The sequence below is a fragment of the Myxocyprinus asiaticus genome, chromosome 4 (genome assembly GCF_019703515.2).
Source record: "Myxocyprinus asiaticus isolate MX2 ecotype Aquarium Trade chromosome 4, UBuf_Myxa_2, whole genome shotgun sequence".
Classification (NCBI taxonomy): Eukaryota; Metazoa; Chordata; class Actinopteri; order Cypriniformes; family Catostomidae; genus Myxocyprinus; species Myxocyprinus asiaticus.
The window spans coordinates 38,157,732-38,173,212 of NC_059347.1; the positions used below are offsets into that span (position 1 = coordinate 38,157,732).

Genomic DNA, 15,481 nt, shown 5'->3' on the forward strand with positions numbered 1-15,481 from the left:
TTGCACAACTGCATTTTTAGTTCTACTACAATATATATATATATATATATATATATATATATATATATATATATATATATATATATATATATATAGTACTGTGCATATATGTACATCTTAAATACCTTAAAGTTATTTTCAATACAAGTCAAGATCAATTTACAGCATTTGTTGCATAATATTGATTACCACAAATAATAATTTCGAATCGTTTTAAAAAAGCAATAATAGAGGTTACAGTGAGGCATTTACAATGGCAGTGAATAGGGTCAATCCTTAAATACTCATTGTTTCAAAAGTATAGCCAAAAGACGTAAACAATATGCGTGTTAACATGATTTTAGTGTGATAAAATCGCTAACCAACCTTTTCTGTGTAGTTATATTACATTTTACAACTTTGTTGCCATGACGACTTAACATCGTAAACCCTAAAACGACCATAAACAGTGATTTAAACAACTTTACACCTCAAATAATACACACGTTTTAACATGAATTAATGTAAGTGATTTTATAAAAATATAAGCTCACTTTTCTGTCTTTAAACCCTCCAAAAATTGGACCTATTCACTTCCATTGTATGTTCCTTACTGTAACCTCATTTTTTGCTATATATATATACACACAAGGTTGGGGAGTAACGAAATACATGTAACGGGATTACGTATTTAAAATACAAAATATATTTGTATTCCGCTACAGTTACAATTTAAATCATTGGTATTTAGAATAAAGTTACATTCAAAAAGTATTTTGATTACTGAAGAGATTACTTTGCATTTTATTGTCATTTGTTTCATTTAATATTTAGTCCTTTCAGATGGAAAAAATTATACATATAAATGATGTGATCCAAAGTGCATGTGAACAGCGGTGAAACACTTTCTTATGATGTGTTACGAGCAGACAGAGAAGTAAGTTTGAAGTAAGTTTGGAGCAGAAGAAATACAAATAAACCTTGTGTAAATTGTCAGCTTTATGCTAAGCTAAAATGCCATTTCTAGCCATTTTACATGCACATGTTACCAGGCATGATCATATTTTTTTTTATCAAGAAAATTCACGTTGGATCATAATTTCTTTTTTCTAGTAAAATTTTTTATTCTTGATAATATTTTTTTGTATTATTTTCCTGTAAAAATATTTAAAAATCCTTAAAACAAGATCAGTTTGATTTATCTTGTTTTAGAAACAACACTGCATAAGATATTTAGGTTTTTCAGAGAATGTATTTTTAACGTGCATTTTGTCTTACTGTACTAGCAGAGTTTTTATAGTCAAAACAAGTGAAAAAATCTACCAGTGCTGAAGAAGTAATCCAAAGTATTTAGAATACATTACTGACCTTGATCTCTAACGGAATACGTTACAAATTAATGTAGTGGAATACATTTCAAAAGTAACACTCCCAACCCTGTGTGTGTGTGTGTGTGTGTGTGTGTGTGTGTATGTATGTATATATATATATACATATATATACATATATATATATATATATATATATATATATATATATATATATATATATGTGTGTGTGTGTGTGTGTGTGTGTGTGTGTGTGTGTGTGTGTGTGTGTGTGTAAATAAAGGTTACAACATTTTAAAAATCTTTCACACTCCCATTCTGCAGGTGGCAGTAGTACGCAAGCTTTGCACAACCATCACATCTTTCTTATTGAAAATGCGGCTCTGTTAGAGATACTAAAACAGCTCATGTGGTGGCCTGTGGTAGCAGCATAAAACATTGAACACCATCGACCTTGGCTATCAACTCATCCATCTTTGGATGTATTCAATGAGGCGTCGACTATAACTAGAGACTGAACTGACTCTCACGTCAGACCACACACACGTTTACTGACGCTGAGTGAGTGAGGATACACTGTGGCCCCAAATGGCCAAGAACACGCTGTCTTCGCGCTTCAGAAAGGTAGATATTGATGAATTCGACGAGAACAAATTCGTGGACGATCACGACGAGCCAGCCGATCAGCAAGGACCCGATGCGGCGGAGGTCGATAACCTTATCAGGCAATATCCTTTCTTTCATTTGAGATCAAAACAAACCCCCGTATGAATGTTGCTAGGGAATGAGATATAAGAACGTGAACCCGTGTGTCATGAGCTCACACGGTTCAGTACAGGCTACAAAACTAGATCATAACATGATGATGGTGCTGCTTATTTGTTTACAAGGGATTAACAGTTAACTTATGTTCTTTTAAGTCTGCAGCGACGATTTACAGTTTACATTGTACTTGCATTGTAGAGAGTGGGTGTAATTAATTTACCTTCTACACTTTGGACAAAACAAGAATGTGGGATCTGAAAATATATGTTGTATCAAAAGCTTTTAGGACGCAGTGAATAGTATTTCACCTTATGCATTTAAAATGTTAATCAAGCTTTTATTGCATATCAGCTGTTTGTATCTTATTATCTTGATCACAGGACACCACATGCTGCAGGTAATAACTACAGCTGTGCTGTTATTCGAAACAACCGCACAATTACGAGTGTGATATTACTTTTATACAAAAGTTCAACAAGTAAGTCCTATAAAATCAGACAAAAATCAGCCAGTTTGTGTATTTCTTCCCCACCAGTGAAATAGTTCCAAAGGAAGCCAGCCAAACAAGTGAGTCTGTAAACGAACAAGTGGTGAACGACTCTGTTTTAACTAGAGCCCGACCGATACCGATTTTAGAGCGGGAAAATTCACAGATTACCGATATGGTGGCCGATATAGTTAATTTTTTGAGCTAGAATGAAAACAGACCTTTTCTATGGTGATTTTTCACCGATTTTGCACCGATATGACTATGCAGATGTACTCAGAAGGCTGATTTCGTAAATATTTTTATCACAGAATATTTGACATTATTATTATACATTGTCAACAAATTCTAGAAATGAACACTGAGAAAATAAAGAATAAATACAAATATAATAAATAACTTAATAAACATCAGTACTGTTTAGTATCAGACAAATGCTGACCATTAAAATAAAGAATAAATACAAATAAAATAAATAGCTAAATAAACATCAGTATTACAGTATTACACTGTCCGATGTTTACATTTCAATCTGCTGCATTTCTGACTGCACTGACAAACTGTAGCTGGCTAACAGCAAACAGACATGAGTGACATGGTTGTCAGGGACAGGGTTAACGTTATATTAGTTATATTGAAAAGGGAAAATTATGGGGTCATTGTTTATTAAGTTTCCAGTATGTATTTCACAAACTAGTTAACAACTTACTGTGATGACATTGCTGAACTCCACCCCGTCTGTAGAGCCACCATCAGTTCAGCTCTGTAAACAATGGAGTCGGAGCGCGCTCTGCTGGACAAACTACGCTATGACACCAATTCTAAAGCATTGTTTTCTGCATTATATGTTCTGAAAAAAAGGTTTTATATCGGTGCATATCGGTAAAATATACACCGATACCGATATATTGGTGAAAGTCTAATATCGGCTGATAATATCTGCCAACCGATATATCGGTCAGGCACTAGTTTTAACGAATCAGTTGATTCAGTGATTGATTTAATGACTAACTTATTACATACAAGATGCTCATTTGTCGCCACCTATTGGCCTAAATATTCTCCAGAAATGGTTACTGAATGAATCTGTGAATGAAATCGAATAAAGGAAGAATCAAAATTTCCCACCACTATTTGGAAAGCCACAAATACTGTGAAGGGGAGTGATACAAATACCGAAGCATCTCAGTGCTGTTGGACTGTATATCCCTGAAACGCTCATCCTATCAAACAGATTTGAGGATCGGTTGTATAAACGTAATGTAAGATATTCTGTTCTCTAGAGACCGTATTTATCTAACTAAAAACAACCATAGACATCTGACAGTTCAGATTATTCTGTCACATTTTTGCAGTTAGGTCTGGTATGTGCATTTAGTATTATCTCCGTTCATTGTAAAGAACAGTTGAAGCTAACAAACATCTGCATTGCATCACCATATTAAACCTGGTAAGGACAGGAGGGTTGTTTATCCACATGCTCTACAATACTTGATTGTCATATTGTCATTCTTGTTTCCTTGTTTAGGTGCAGGCCTGTGTGTGGTAATGGTATGATTGTCTCTTTGACCTTTGTATTTGTTTATCATTTCTATGTTGCCCTGCTCCTATAAGTGAAATATTCCCAAACTTAAATTCATCTCGGTTTTGGATGAGGTGTTGCATGGTTGGTGGCATCACTTTCCATATCTGAGGTTGGTCATCTCAGGACTTGCCCCAACATTGTCCAAAGAGACCTCTGATTTGCATTGGGCTTTCAACTTCCTCTCTGCTCACACGTGGTATCTGGTATAGCAAGTTCCTGCTGATGGTATCTTGGGTTGCTTTAGTGGAGGAGCCAAAGCCAGTTTCTAGTTAAGGTTCAGTCAAGTTAAAACCCTATTCAGAATCACAATAATGTATGCAAAGCGTACACTCGCACATGCAACGATTAGGAGATAGGCCTTTGTCTTTAGTGTAGGCTATATTCAGTTCTCTTGCTTAGCATTCATAATCACCGTTTCAGTGATTCACATTAGAAGTCTTAAAACTGCAGAAAGCACACTTTGTCTCTGTATGGGCAGCCTGTGAACATTAGGGCTGCCCCCTAATAGTCAACCAAACGTTAGTCGATGAGAAGAGTCTTGGTTGACCAAGTTTTGATTAGTCGGTTGGTCATAGAAAAAAAAACTCCAGGAAGTGGCGAAGTCATGCAGTCAGTGACAGACAGACATGGCTGGTCCATGCGGTAATTAATTATGTCGGGCAGAAAATCCAAAGTGTGGGATCATTTAGAGAGGGTAAAGGATGACCCCAAGAAGGTGACATGCAAACTCTGCAGGCATCGACCTCAAACATGGCTTATCATTTTTTAAACATGTAAATACTCTAACGTTAGATAAACTAGATAAATATGCGCTATTAGGCTTATCCAAGTGTTCTTGGGGAGTGGAGAAGCTAAATTAGTACATCGCTTACTGGATGTTTAACTTGATGTGCATTTCTCTCTATAAATTAACAAAATGTTCAGACAGCCTTGCTGGTTTTTCTGACACGTTCAGAATCATTACCGCTTTTGCCGGTGTCGCTGTGGCTTGCTTCGTGTGCTTTTAAAATTTATATTTTAAAGGCTCATTATGGTTTAGTATTTCTCTGTAATGTAGAACAGTGTTAGTGATGTTACTTATAACATTCTTTCTCAGCCCTGGAACTCAAACCATTTTCTGATGCCCCCCAAAAAATATATATTTAAGTAATTAAACTATTATCATAAACGTACGACAGCTAGTTGACTAATGGCTTAAACTAACAACTACTAGTCGACTAGGAAAATCTTTGGCCAGGGGCAGCCCTAGTGAACATCCTCTATTGTGAGTTCCTCGCTACATAGGAATATCCATACTTCCCTCGTATTGTATGACAAAAACAGTATGTCAGTAGAGTAGTATGTCTGAATTCTCTGCATGAAGCAGTAAACAAGAAATACACCAATGACCTACTATATCCGGTGTGAAGTGCTGGACACTGTACGATCCCATAATCCCTCAGGATTTAGAATGGCAGGAACCGAGAGTCGGATGGCACTTTTCAAATAAGTGATTGATATATATATATATATATATAATATACCAAAAAAGTTGTTTCTGTGCTTAACTTGTAGGGCCAAGTTGAGGAGCTTTCAAATTTGTTTTGAGTCTGCCTGACTGTGATGGGCACCAGGATTTCACTTTTTTTAACAATTTATTTGCAATAGGCAGAATGCAAAGAGCTTGATCTTGCTGAACAGGTATTATTATGGAGCGATGAGCTTCACTAAGAAAAACAAGAGGTCCCTCAGGGACTTTACCGAGTCCCATCAGAGCTTCTTGGTGTTTTGAACGAATCATTGCCGTACGTGCTTTTGCCATAGTTATGATGTGAATGTAAATGTATTTGCCTATAAATAATAGGCCTATTTAGTGCCTTTGTTTGTAATATGTGTGTGAATCCCTCCATCAACTCTGCAGATTGATACCACCACTTGTCTTGTTTTACTTTGAAATGTTCTGTATAAATTCCCGAGGGGGGCAAATTCATTGGACCTTTTTAATTCCCTTTTATGGTCCTCTGAGACTGGTTATTTTGGGACGTGTTTGGTGCGTTGTCAACGGTAATGTAAATGTGATGTTATCTCGGACAACTTTATTTAAAAACATTTGGATATCCACCTTGTGAAATAGTTAGCCTAATATTTTGTCTTTTAATAAGCAACAGAAAATGGCACTTAATTTTATTTTTATGATATTCTATTTATTCATTTGATTTTTCTATATTCTGTTTTTGAAAACAAGAAGCTGAGAGTAAAATATCTTCATACTGTTACTTAAATTTAACAGGGTTCTAATACAAGGCTAGGTTTGAAAATGCAAATTAGGTGTTGGATACGTTAGCCTAAGCTTAAGTGGGACATCCTCAACATAGCTTAAAAAAAGATACCCAGGGACAAGAACTAGGAAATATTCTGGAACACAAGGTCATGTGTTGAGAAAATGAGTGTCTTGAGACTGTTTTATCTGTTCAGCTTCGATATTGAGACCTTCTATTTTTATATTTAGGTCATAGCATCAGAAATTGTTATACTTGGATTAGAAGTTGATATTAATGTAGTTCTGCAACAACTAATCGATAATGAAAATCATCTACAACAAATTTCATTATAGTTTAGTTGGATATGTGTGGCCAGCATGGAGAAGCTCCATCAGTGATGTCACTTTACAGCCAAGTGAAAAATGTGTTTGCATGATAACTCGTTTGAAAAATGACGGAGACATTTGAAGCTGAAATAACATGACTCAAGTTGTCCAGCGCAAGAGCACTTTATAAACACTTCAAAGAAGATCAAGAGCATACAGTTTAATGTGGACCGGTTGCTGCATCAGATGTGTTGACAGAGCGCTTGTGTTGTTTATTGTGTTTGAGAGTTGTTTCTCTCCAGTGCATCACTGCATGTTTTATAATGGATGTATTATGAATTCAAGATGCGCATTTCCATTTCGCAAAACTGTTTGACTTTACAACAAGCGAGTCTCCGTAAAAACTTCACAGAGCAAGCGAGCGCATGCATACATGTCAATCAAACCGATCGCATTTCTGGTAAAGGAACATAGTGAGCAACAATGCTCCCTGGTTTTTATGGTGTATTCTGGGAACTTTTATGAAGCGAATGTTTCAGCCAGAGATTCATTTTTTTAATTTTTTAATTTTTTTTTGAGATAACAACCTCAGCAGACTGAAGCATCTCCTCCATAGACATCCATTAAAAAAGAACGGCCTCTTGTCTCCTCGCCGATGTACCACTCATAGAATGTCTGTGGGGCCGCCGCATTATGCTATTTTATGCTAAACTTGTAGGCTCCCCTTACTAGAAGGGGTCTATTTCAGCCCTAGAAATAAATGGCAGACTTCGTGATCAGTGCCCTGACTACTGAACAAGGGTGCGTCTCAATCAGCTCCATTGTTCAATCGCAAAATCATTCCAGTGCACTGAAACGTGCGCTCCCTAAAAATTCCCAGAATCACCATAAAAACCAGATGATTTGAGTGTAATTAGTTTTAAATCCAGTATTTTTGCATTTTACTGCACATGCATAGCCTGTATACTGGTATATATGTTTTTTCCCCCCAGTATTTATTTGAATAGGAAAAAAGTGGCTTGTAAAATTGGGCATTCACCATTCAGTGCAAGTGTGTGTATGACAAAGCAACTATGGAAGATTGTATTCCTCGTGTCATTTCATGTCAAGTTTAAAACTGAGGTATGATGGTGAATGCTTTTAAGTTGAGGAGCTGATACACAATTGACATGTCCCTTAACCAGCTATAATGCACAGGGGACATGATGGCAGCCCTTCACATTGCTCTTAGGAACCCGCCAATCAACAGCAAAAACCCAGCATTGAAGGTACTGACCACAGACTGCACAATTGCTTGAAATAGTGCACACCTGAAAACTTCATAATTCCTGCCTGTCTCTCTCTCTCTCGCTTTCTCTCAGGAAAGGGCACTGTCTGTGGTGTTGAGGGTGCTGACATCCTTTAGAAGCAGTGATATAGAGTCAGCTGTTAAATCTCTTGACAAGAATGGAGTCGATCTTCTCATGAAGTACATCTACAAAGGTTTTGAGAGGCCTACAGAAAATAGTAGTGCCATATTGCTGCAGTGGCATGAAAAGGTATGCCCCATCAGTCATCTTCCCTGTTATCAATAGTGTGATTAAGAAGTGCAGTTGGTTTTTTCCTTATTAAAAAGTTTGACCCCTAATGAAAAATATGTGAAAAATAATGTACCCTTAATTGAGATGAAGAATTCAGTCACATTAGTAGCCTAATGAAAGCTGTTTTATTTTACATAGAGCTGCGCTGCCTTATAAGGGCCACCATGTTGTGATCACATGACCAGCCGAATACTACTTATTTTTTCTATGTAACACTTTCACTCCTAGAATAAATGCCACTTGGTTTCAGAATTAAGGGATGGACATTGAGTAATTTGTAGTCAAGTACTCTTAACTCACAGAAAACAAATAATCGATTACTCATGAATTTAAATGCAAGTAAGAAATAACAAGTATATATGTGAAATTGATATTTTGTTTTATTCACATAAGTTACTAAGAATGGTTTCAAAATAAGCTGACTTAAAGGGATAATTCACCCCAAAATGAAAATTCTCTCATCATTTACTCACCCTCATGCCATCCGTGTATGACTTTCTTTCATCTGCAAACACATTATGATTTTTAGAAGAATATTTCAGCTCTGTAGGTTCATACAATGCAAGTGAATGGGTACCAACATTTTGAAGCTCCCAAATCCACATGAGGGCAACATAAAAGTACTCCAGACAACTCTGGTGGTTAAAATCCATGTCTTCTGAAGCGATATGATAAGTGTGGGTGAGAAACAGATCAATATTTAAGTCCCTTTTCCTTCACTTTCTCCTTGTTTTTGATGATTCATGTTCTTCGTACATATCGCCCCCTAGTGGGCAGGGAGGAGAATTTACTTGAATATTGATGTGTTTCTCACCCACACCTATCATATTGTGTCTGAACACATGGATTTAACCACTGGAGTCATATGGATTACTTTCATGCTCTCTTTATGTGGATTTTGGCACCCATTCACTTGCATTTTATGGACCTACAGAGCTGAAATATATTCTTCTAAAAATCACACACATCTGGGATGCCAGGAGGGTGACAATCATAAAATAATTTTCATTTTTGGCTGAACTATCCCTTTAAACAACCTTGTGTTTTTGGAAAAACACCAAAAAAAAACAAAACAAAAAAACAATATGCATTAATAAAAATGAAAAATAATAGTAAAAAAAAACAAAAAAAAACTTGCAGTCAATAAACAGTGCTCTAGTTTAAAATTGAAAATTTTAATTCGAAATATACGATTATTTTCAGTCACATTAAAATTCCAGTGCTGTAAGCTATTTAATATATTTTGGGAGGGGCAATAAATGAATACAAATTATAAAATGGCATTAATGTGTCAAAACAATAGGTCACCTCTCGCTCTCTTTCTGTCTTTATAACAGGCATTTGCCATTGGAGGACTAGGCTCTATTGTTCGAGTTATGACAGCTAGGAAGACTGTATGACTACCTGACCAGACTTGGAAACAATCTTGCTAAGAGACACTGCGGACATTAGGCTAGTTTGCCTATGATCTGAATGAAGAGATCGAAACTGTCAATGGTAGAGAAACAACGAAGCACTTGTTTCAAACTGAAAAAAATATATACTTGTGTAAAAGTGAAGTAACTTACACATGCCAACATATCATAAATTATTGATATACTGGCACCAAAAAGATCTTAATTAGACATGGCTTTTATGGGTGGGTGGGGGGGAATATATACAAAATATATACAAAATATACTGTGGAAGATTAAACAATCCCAGTTTACATGCTCTTGAGTTACATGAGTGCAAACAGCAATTGAGCCGGTCCATTTGAGATAGATTATTGCAGATTTGCTGTGCTAACTCAGACCAGTTAAAAATGTAGATTTAATGAATGTTTTATTTTCATATTTTATTTCACATCTATGGTCCCATACTCTTGTTTTTTTGTGTGCAGAGATTTACTAGTGGAACCAGTGATGTACACCAAAGGGGTAGAGTGGGATCTTTATAAAGTGCCTGCTACAATAAATTAAATGGATCCCTTTTATGTCATCAGACTTTTAGTGATTGTTTTTGGTTTGATTCCATGTTGATTTTATTTAATTAAATACTTATTCCTACTTCTTTTTAGTATGAATTTAGCTTGGTTTACCTTGACAGCTCCATAACAATGTTTTATAGTACTTTACAACAGAGATGTGTCGCACCCATCTGACAACACTATTTGGATGGTGAGCTTCAGAAGCAGGAAGGGCAGGCTAATTAAGGTAGTGCATATCAGGAAAAAGCTGATAAAGTGTCTTCAAAGTATTCTGAAAGATGTGCCTCTGGTAACCTCTATCATGTGAAGACCAGTGCCTCTGGGATATCTCTCTCATCTCACTGCAGGGCAGAACAAAGACCAGGAGCCATACTCATTTATAATCACAGCTCATAATATAAATGTCAAATTGCTTTTGTCTTGTGATGTACATCTGTATAAATTTGTTGAGGTAATGATTAAAAGTCTGAATTGAATATTTCTGTTTTTACTTACCGAAATTTGACGCATTGACCAACGCATCAAAGTGCTAATAGGGCAAATTACTCATAAAATGGATAAAGTGAATTTGAATGACGACAAATTAAGCAAAACACTTTTTAATGTTCTTAAATAGCATTCTTAAAAACAAAAACTTGCATGATTTGGTATCATCACATTTTTGTTCCTTTGTTCTTTTTTTCTGCATTTAACAACAAACATCAAATATAATTTGGCAACAGATAAGACAAAACAGTTAAGTGATTAAAAACACATGACAATTGGACAATGCAAGAATGTTCAACTAGCAACTCTAGAACCCCTTAACTTATAAAGAAAGAGTATTCTGACCATTACATCTCTTAAAAATGTTCCCTCCCACAACAGTAGGAACTGGTAGAAATCACCCGTACTACACCTTAAATCTGGCCCCACAAACCATGTTTACAATAGAAAAGTTTATTTTCTTTGTTCTTTCAAATCATGGCCACCATTTACTTGTGGCACTGAAATGTAGCGGGGGGCATCAATATTTAATGCCTTGTTAACATACTACAGAAATGTCTTGTGGCTAATTGATTATTGTCTTCGTAACAAAACGCTTAAAATAATTTTTTCATATAAAAAAAAAAGGGCATTGCATTTTCCCCTCAATTTTAGGTTGTTAGTTGTTTTGTTGCCATACATTTCATGCATAAGTGCTTATAGTCTATTTACCTGTGCTCTCAGCTAAATGGTGTGGTGTGAATACAGCACTAAAAAGCGACAGTATCAGCAAGAATTTACAAGGCTAATTTATAGAAAGTTGGGAAGATAAATCAACTAAAACCACACATACTAACAAATGAAATAAAGGCAAAAACATTTCACAGCCAACCAGTTCAAGGTCAGACAACTTGACAGAGGGGAAACGGTGACATTCACCATCTGTTTCCCTCCTCATCTCTATCCAGCTCTCCTTCTTTTGGCTAGCTAAAACGGCATAAAAAAGCATGAAACAATTTGTGGCTGTCTGCATAATTTGGGCAGTGGAAGTTCCATGTTAAAGTTGATTTTGTTTGGCAGTGATTTGTTCAGCAAACTTTTTTTTTTCCTAAAAAGGGGATTATTCAAAAAAGTTGGTGGAAGCAGCGATCTTTGTGTCACAAGCAATGTTTCGGACAAGATTTGCAAATGTGCAGAAATATAAGTATGATTGAATGGCATGGGTTGAGTTGCTGGACTACAGGGAGAATAGTTAATGGGACCTTGTGCTCTCCACATGCAAGAATATTTTGGTCCCATTTGACTGGCCATGATCAAACTAGTAGTTCAGAGTTGGTAAACTTTGAAAAATCGCTGTTGTCATGGATCAAAGCCTGAATGTTTGACATTTAAGTATAGAGAAAGTGATGAGTTACTTGCCATTCTCAAACAAGTATGATATAATGGAATGATCAGACATGCCTCCTCCCAACAGCACAATAAATAACATCAGAAACTTAAATAGTGCAAGTAAAGTGCAAGGGTATTATTATCATAATTATCAACATCATCATAACGGAATGAAACCAACGAAACACTGATCACATCACTTCTTATTAGACTGACGCAGTGTACTTGTCCTTGAGACAGATGGATTGTGAAGAGGAACACAGCCATTCCACCAAACTCACTTTTGCCAGTGATCCTTGGAATGTCAGCTGACTGCCCTTTTTGTATAGTAGCAGGGATGGTGCGCAGTTGAGACAGTGGCATGGTCCGTTCACAGATTAGACAAAAGAACACTGCCTCTGTCACATGCAGAGGGCCATCTTTTCACATATCTGCCACGACGATAACCCAGACATACACATATCTGCATCACATTAACTTATATAACCACATATATACAGGAATATTAGCATGTACGGCTCTGTGACTTTATAAAAGAGAACTTTGTTGGCTATTGGTGTCCACTGCACACATGGAATTAGACATTAAGTTTTTACATCAGCTATGTAAGTATGGGCTTACCACACTACTGAGGCATGCTAAAAATAATCTGTTTTGACAAAACGGTTTATAAAAATTAGGGCTGAAACGATTAGTCGACGTTGTCCACAAAATTATTTGTTGTCGAATAGATCTCATTTAATGTAACATGAGATCACATTAAATTCTAATGTTGACATGCGAGAGCAGCATTGCACCTCGCGCGTGACTGAGGAAAGGAAGAAAACAGCTCACAGTCCAGATGCACTCTAAACTTTCACAGCTTCATGTAATGTAGATCACAACGTATGAGGGAATTATAATGCAAAAATACCAAATAAATAAATACAGAAGCACTCTCATTGTGGAATAAGCGGAGCCAGAGCTCTTTAAAGGAAACACATGGCATTACATCTTTAATGCAGTTCTATTTAATGCGTTATAGCTTTATTAAAGTTCAGATAATACGGAAGCAGATCATATAAATAACTTCAAACTCCGAAACTGGCATTTCTCTGTGCGGTCAGCGCCTCTTCTATGAGTTGCGTGAATGTCCCGATCTAAGGGGGAAGAGATTGAATCTGCACCCGGCTGATGCAAACTCTGTCGCGGGTACGCTCATTCCTCGAGCGTGCGCTTAATGCAGCTAGATTATAACGTGATGGCTCACGATTTACTGAATCATAATATGTCACTGTACACTTCTTATTGTGAAGAAAATTGGCAATACGCGGCTTTATTAATGAGTTTTTTTTTTGTGCGTTAAAGATGGATTGAAGTGAACAGAGAGATTAGAGAGAGTAGTCTTCACCCCATTACAATGAAACAAAATAAATGTTTTATTTGTTTTTGTTGTGGCTTGTTTTCCGATATAAATATCTAAAACTCCTTTAAAACAATGTACATTTTCTTTAGCAGCTATACTGAAGAACACTTTTTTTTTTTTTTAATCTGAGAATGTTGAATATAATATTAAAAATACAAATATTTTAAAACATATAAAAATCCTTTAAAAAGAGATGCATTCACCTGAGAAGCAGCATATAAGATATTTAGACTTGCTTTTATAGAACAGATCTTGAATATAAGTATATTTGCACTTGCAGAAGTATAACCAAGTGAAAACACTTATATACAAAATATACTTATATTTAAGATACATTCTCTAAAATCAAGTCTAAATATCTTATATGTTGCTTCTCAAGTAAATGTATCTTGTTTTAAGGATTTTTAGACAATTTCAAATGGAAAACAAGACAAAAACACTTGATAACTATAGGATTTTTTTGAAAGGGACTTTACTGAATTAAACTTAAAAGTATTTTTCCTTTTTAATTCAGTAAATGTCATTTAGAGGTATTTTTAAAAGATTATTTTTTTTTTCCTGTTTATTGTTAGTAAGCACATTTAATACAACCTTTTAAGTCAGTGCACAAGCTGAATAATCGGTAAATAGCTAATGATTAATCATTGCAATAATTGCCGAATAATCATTCTAATAATCGTTAGTTGCAGCCCTAATAAAAATGGAGGTACCAGTTAGCTGATGACTGAAATAAAAGAGGCATAGCACAGTGAACCTCCTTCAAAAGACCAGGCTCAAGTCCACAAAAATGTATGTAAGACGGAAAAACAAACAGATTTCAATGAACAAAAACAAACAAAAAGGAAAGACATAAAAATAAAACATCGGAGCAAATAAATGCAAACATGCAGCACGCTCCTGATGGAAAAGTTGTGTGAATGTTGCAGTCAAAAGTGTTGAGAAGGAAAAAACGAACTTCCTTCTCCAAAATGTGTTTTGCCAAAGCCTTAGGCTCATCTTAAAACTTTTGGAAGTATCTCCCTGGAATTCCACCAACTGACATAAAAATTGTTTCGCAGACTTTTGTTACTCTCGATCTGTAATTGGCCACAATTACCCTTGTTATCTTGTACTCTCTAACCACCTACTGAAACTGCAATAGCTGCCCTCAACAGGTCTGAATGACCATACAACCATACGGTGCATGCATGTATTTAATCGATGTGTTCTCCTGTATGTCAGGAGCTACACTTGCATCTGGGTGTCTGTAGTTCCTTAAAATCTAGAAATAGATGTGAACATGACAAACTGTAAATATCTGCCCACAAAGATGAGACATTTCTCTTGAATAGTTATTAAACTAACTAAATGTTTAAAGGTTAAACAACCAGCAAGTTAATTCAGATGAAACTATGTACAAATTGTGTATGCATGTGCCTGTGTGTATGTTGGTGTGCGCATGTATCTGCAAGTTGGCATGGTGCCACCATGTGATCAATAGTTATCCAACATGCCATCACAGAAGAGATTTTGCATGTCCAACATGGCTGCCAGCTCCAGCACATGTTTCTGTAGAAGGCTGCTCTCCACCATCTCCTGTTTAGGCAACGGGGGATACGATTCTGGAAAACTCCTCGCTTCCTGTAACGCACATAGAAATAGCAACCTCATCCAACATAAAGGACAGCTTCATGGCAAAATAGTGAATGAAACATTTTTCTAACATCCAGAAAATCTACTTAAATTGCTGCATGTGATCTTTATTTGCCATTATATTCTCTTGAAAAATTACACTTATCTGAAAGGTTTTGGTGTACCACACATTGAATCATTGGCTTATAGTTCTCAAGGTTTAATAAGTTTAACAGGTTTATTAAACCTGTTGAATTTCTTTAGCATCACGTGACAAAGATGACTATTAGTCACTGATCATTCTCAAATAAATTCTGTTTATTGTGTTAACATGCAAAATGTTCATCCTGTT

At 35.9% G+C, this 15,481-nt stretch overlaps 2 protein-coding genes across 4 annotated transcripts in view; one reads left to right on the top strand and one right to left on the bottom strand.

Annotated features, from left to right (window-relative positions):
- Positions 1 to 1,663: 1,663 nt before the first annotated feature.
- LOC127436528 (actin-related protein 2/3 complex subunit 5-like protein) lies at positions 1,664 to 10,735 on the top strand. Its single transcript, XM_051690796.1, has 4 exons — positions 1,664 to 2,035; positions 7,906 to 7,978; positions 8,072 to 8,248; positions 9,628 to 10,735. Exons 1-4 carry the CDS (start codon positions 1,896 to 1,898, stop codon positions 9,688 to 9,690), a joined length of 453 nt encoding a protein of 150 aa, XP_051546756.1. The 5' UTR covers positions 1,664 to 1,895; the 3' UTR covers positions 9,691 to 10,735.
- A 107-nt stretch (positions 10,736 to 10,842) lies between these two features.
- Positions 10,843 to 15,481, bottom strand: part of LOC127436513 (protein SCAI-like) — a 46,218-nt gene continuing 41,579 nt past the window's right edge. For all 3 annotated transcript variants that reach the window (XM_051690760.1, XM_051690769.1, XM_051690750.1), the window contains exon 17: positions 10,843 to 15,138. In XM_051690760.1, the coding sequence (XP_051546720.1) occupies positions 14,992 to 15,138 (147 nt within the window). In that variant the 3' untranslated portion in view covers positions 10,843 to 14,991. The remainder of the gene's footprint in view (positions 15,139 to 15,481) is intronic.

What these genes read in the sequence shown, in the direction of transcription:
- LOC127436528 (XM_051690796.1), top strand. Translation starts at nt 1,896, where the DNA reads ATGGCCAAGAACACGCTGTCTTCGCGCTTCAGAAAGGTAGATATTGAT. An exon ending in GCAAAAACCCAGCATTGAAG is followed by an intron (nt 7,979 to 8,071) that starts GTACTGACCACA and finishes GCTTTCTCTCAG; the next exon opens with GAAAGGGCACTGTCTGTGGT. An exon ending in TGCTGCAGTGGCATGAAAAG is followed by an intron (nt 8,249 to 9,627) that starts GTATGCCCCATC and finishes TCTTTATAACAG; the next exon opens with GCATTTGCCATTGGAGGACT.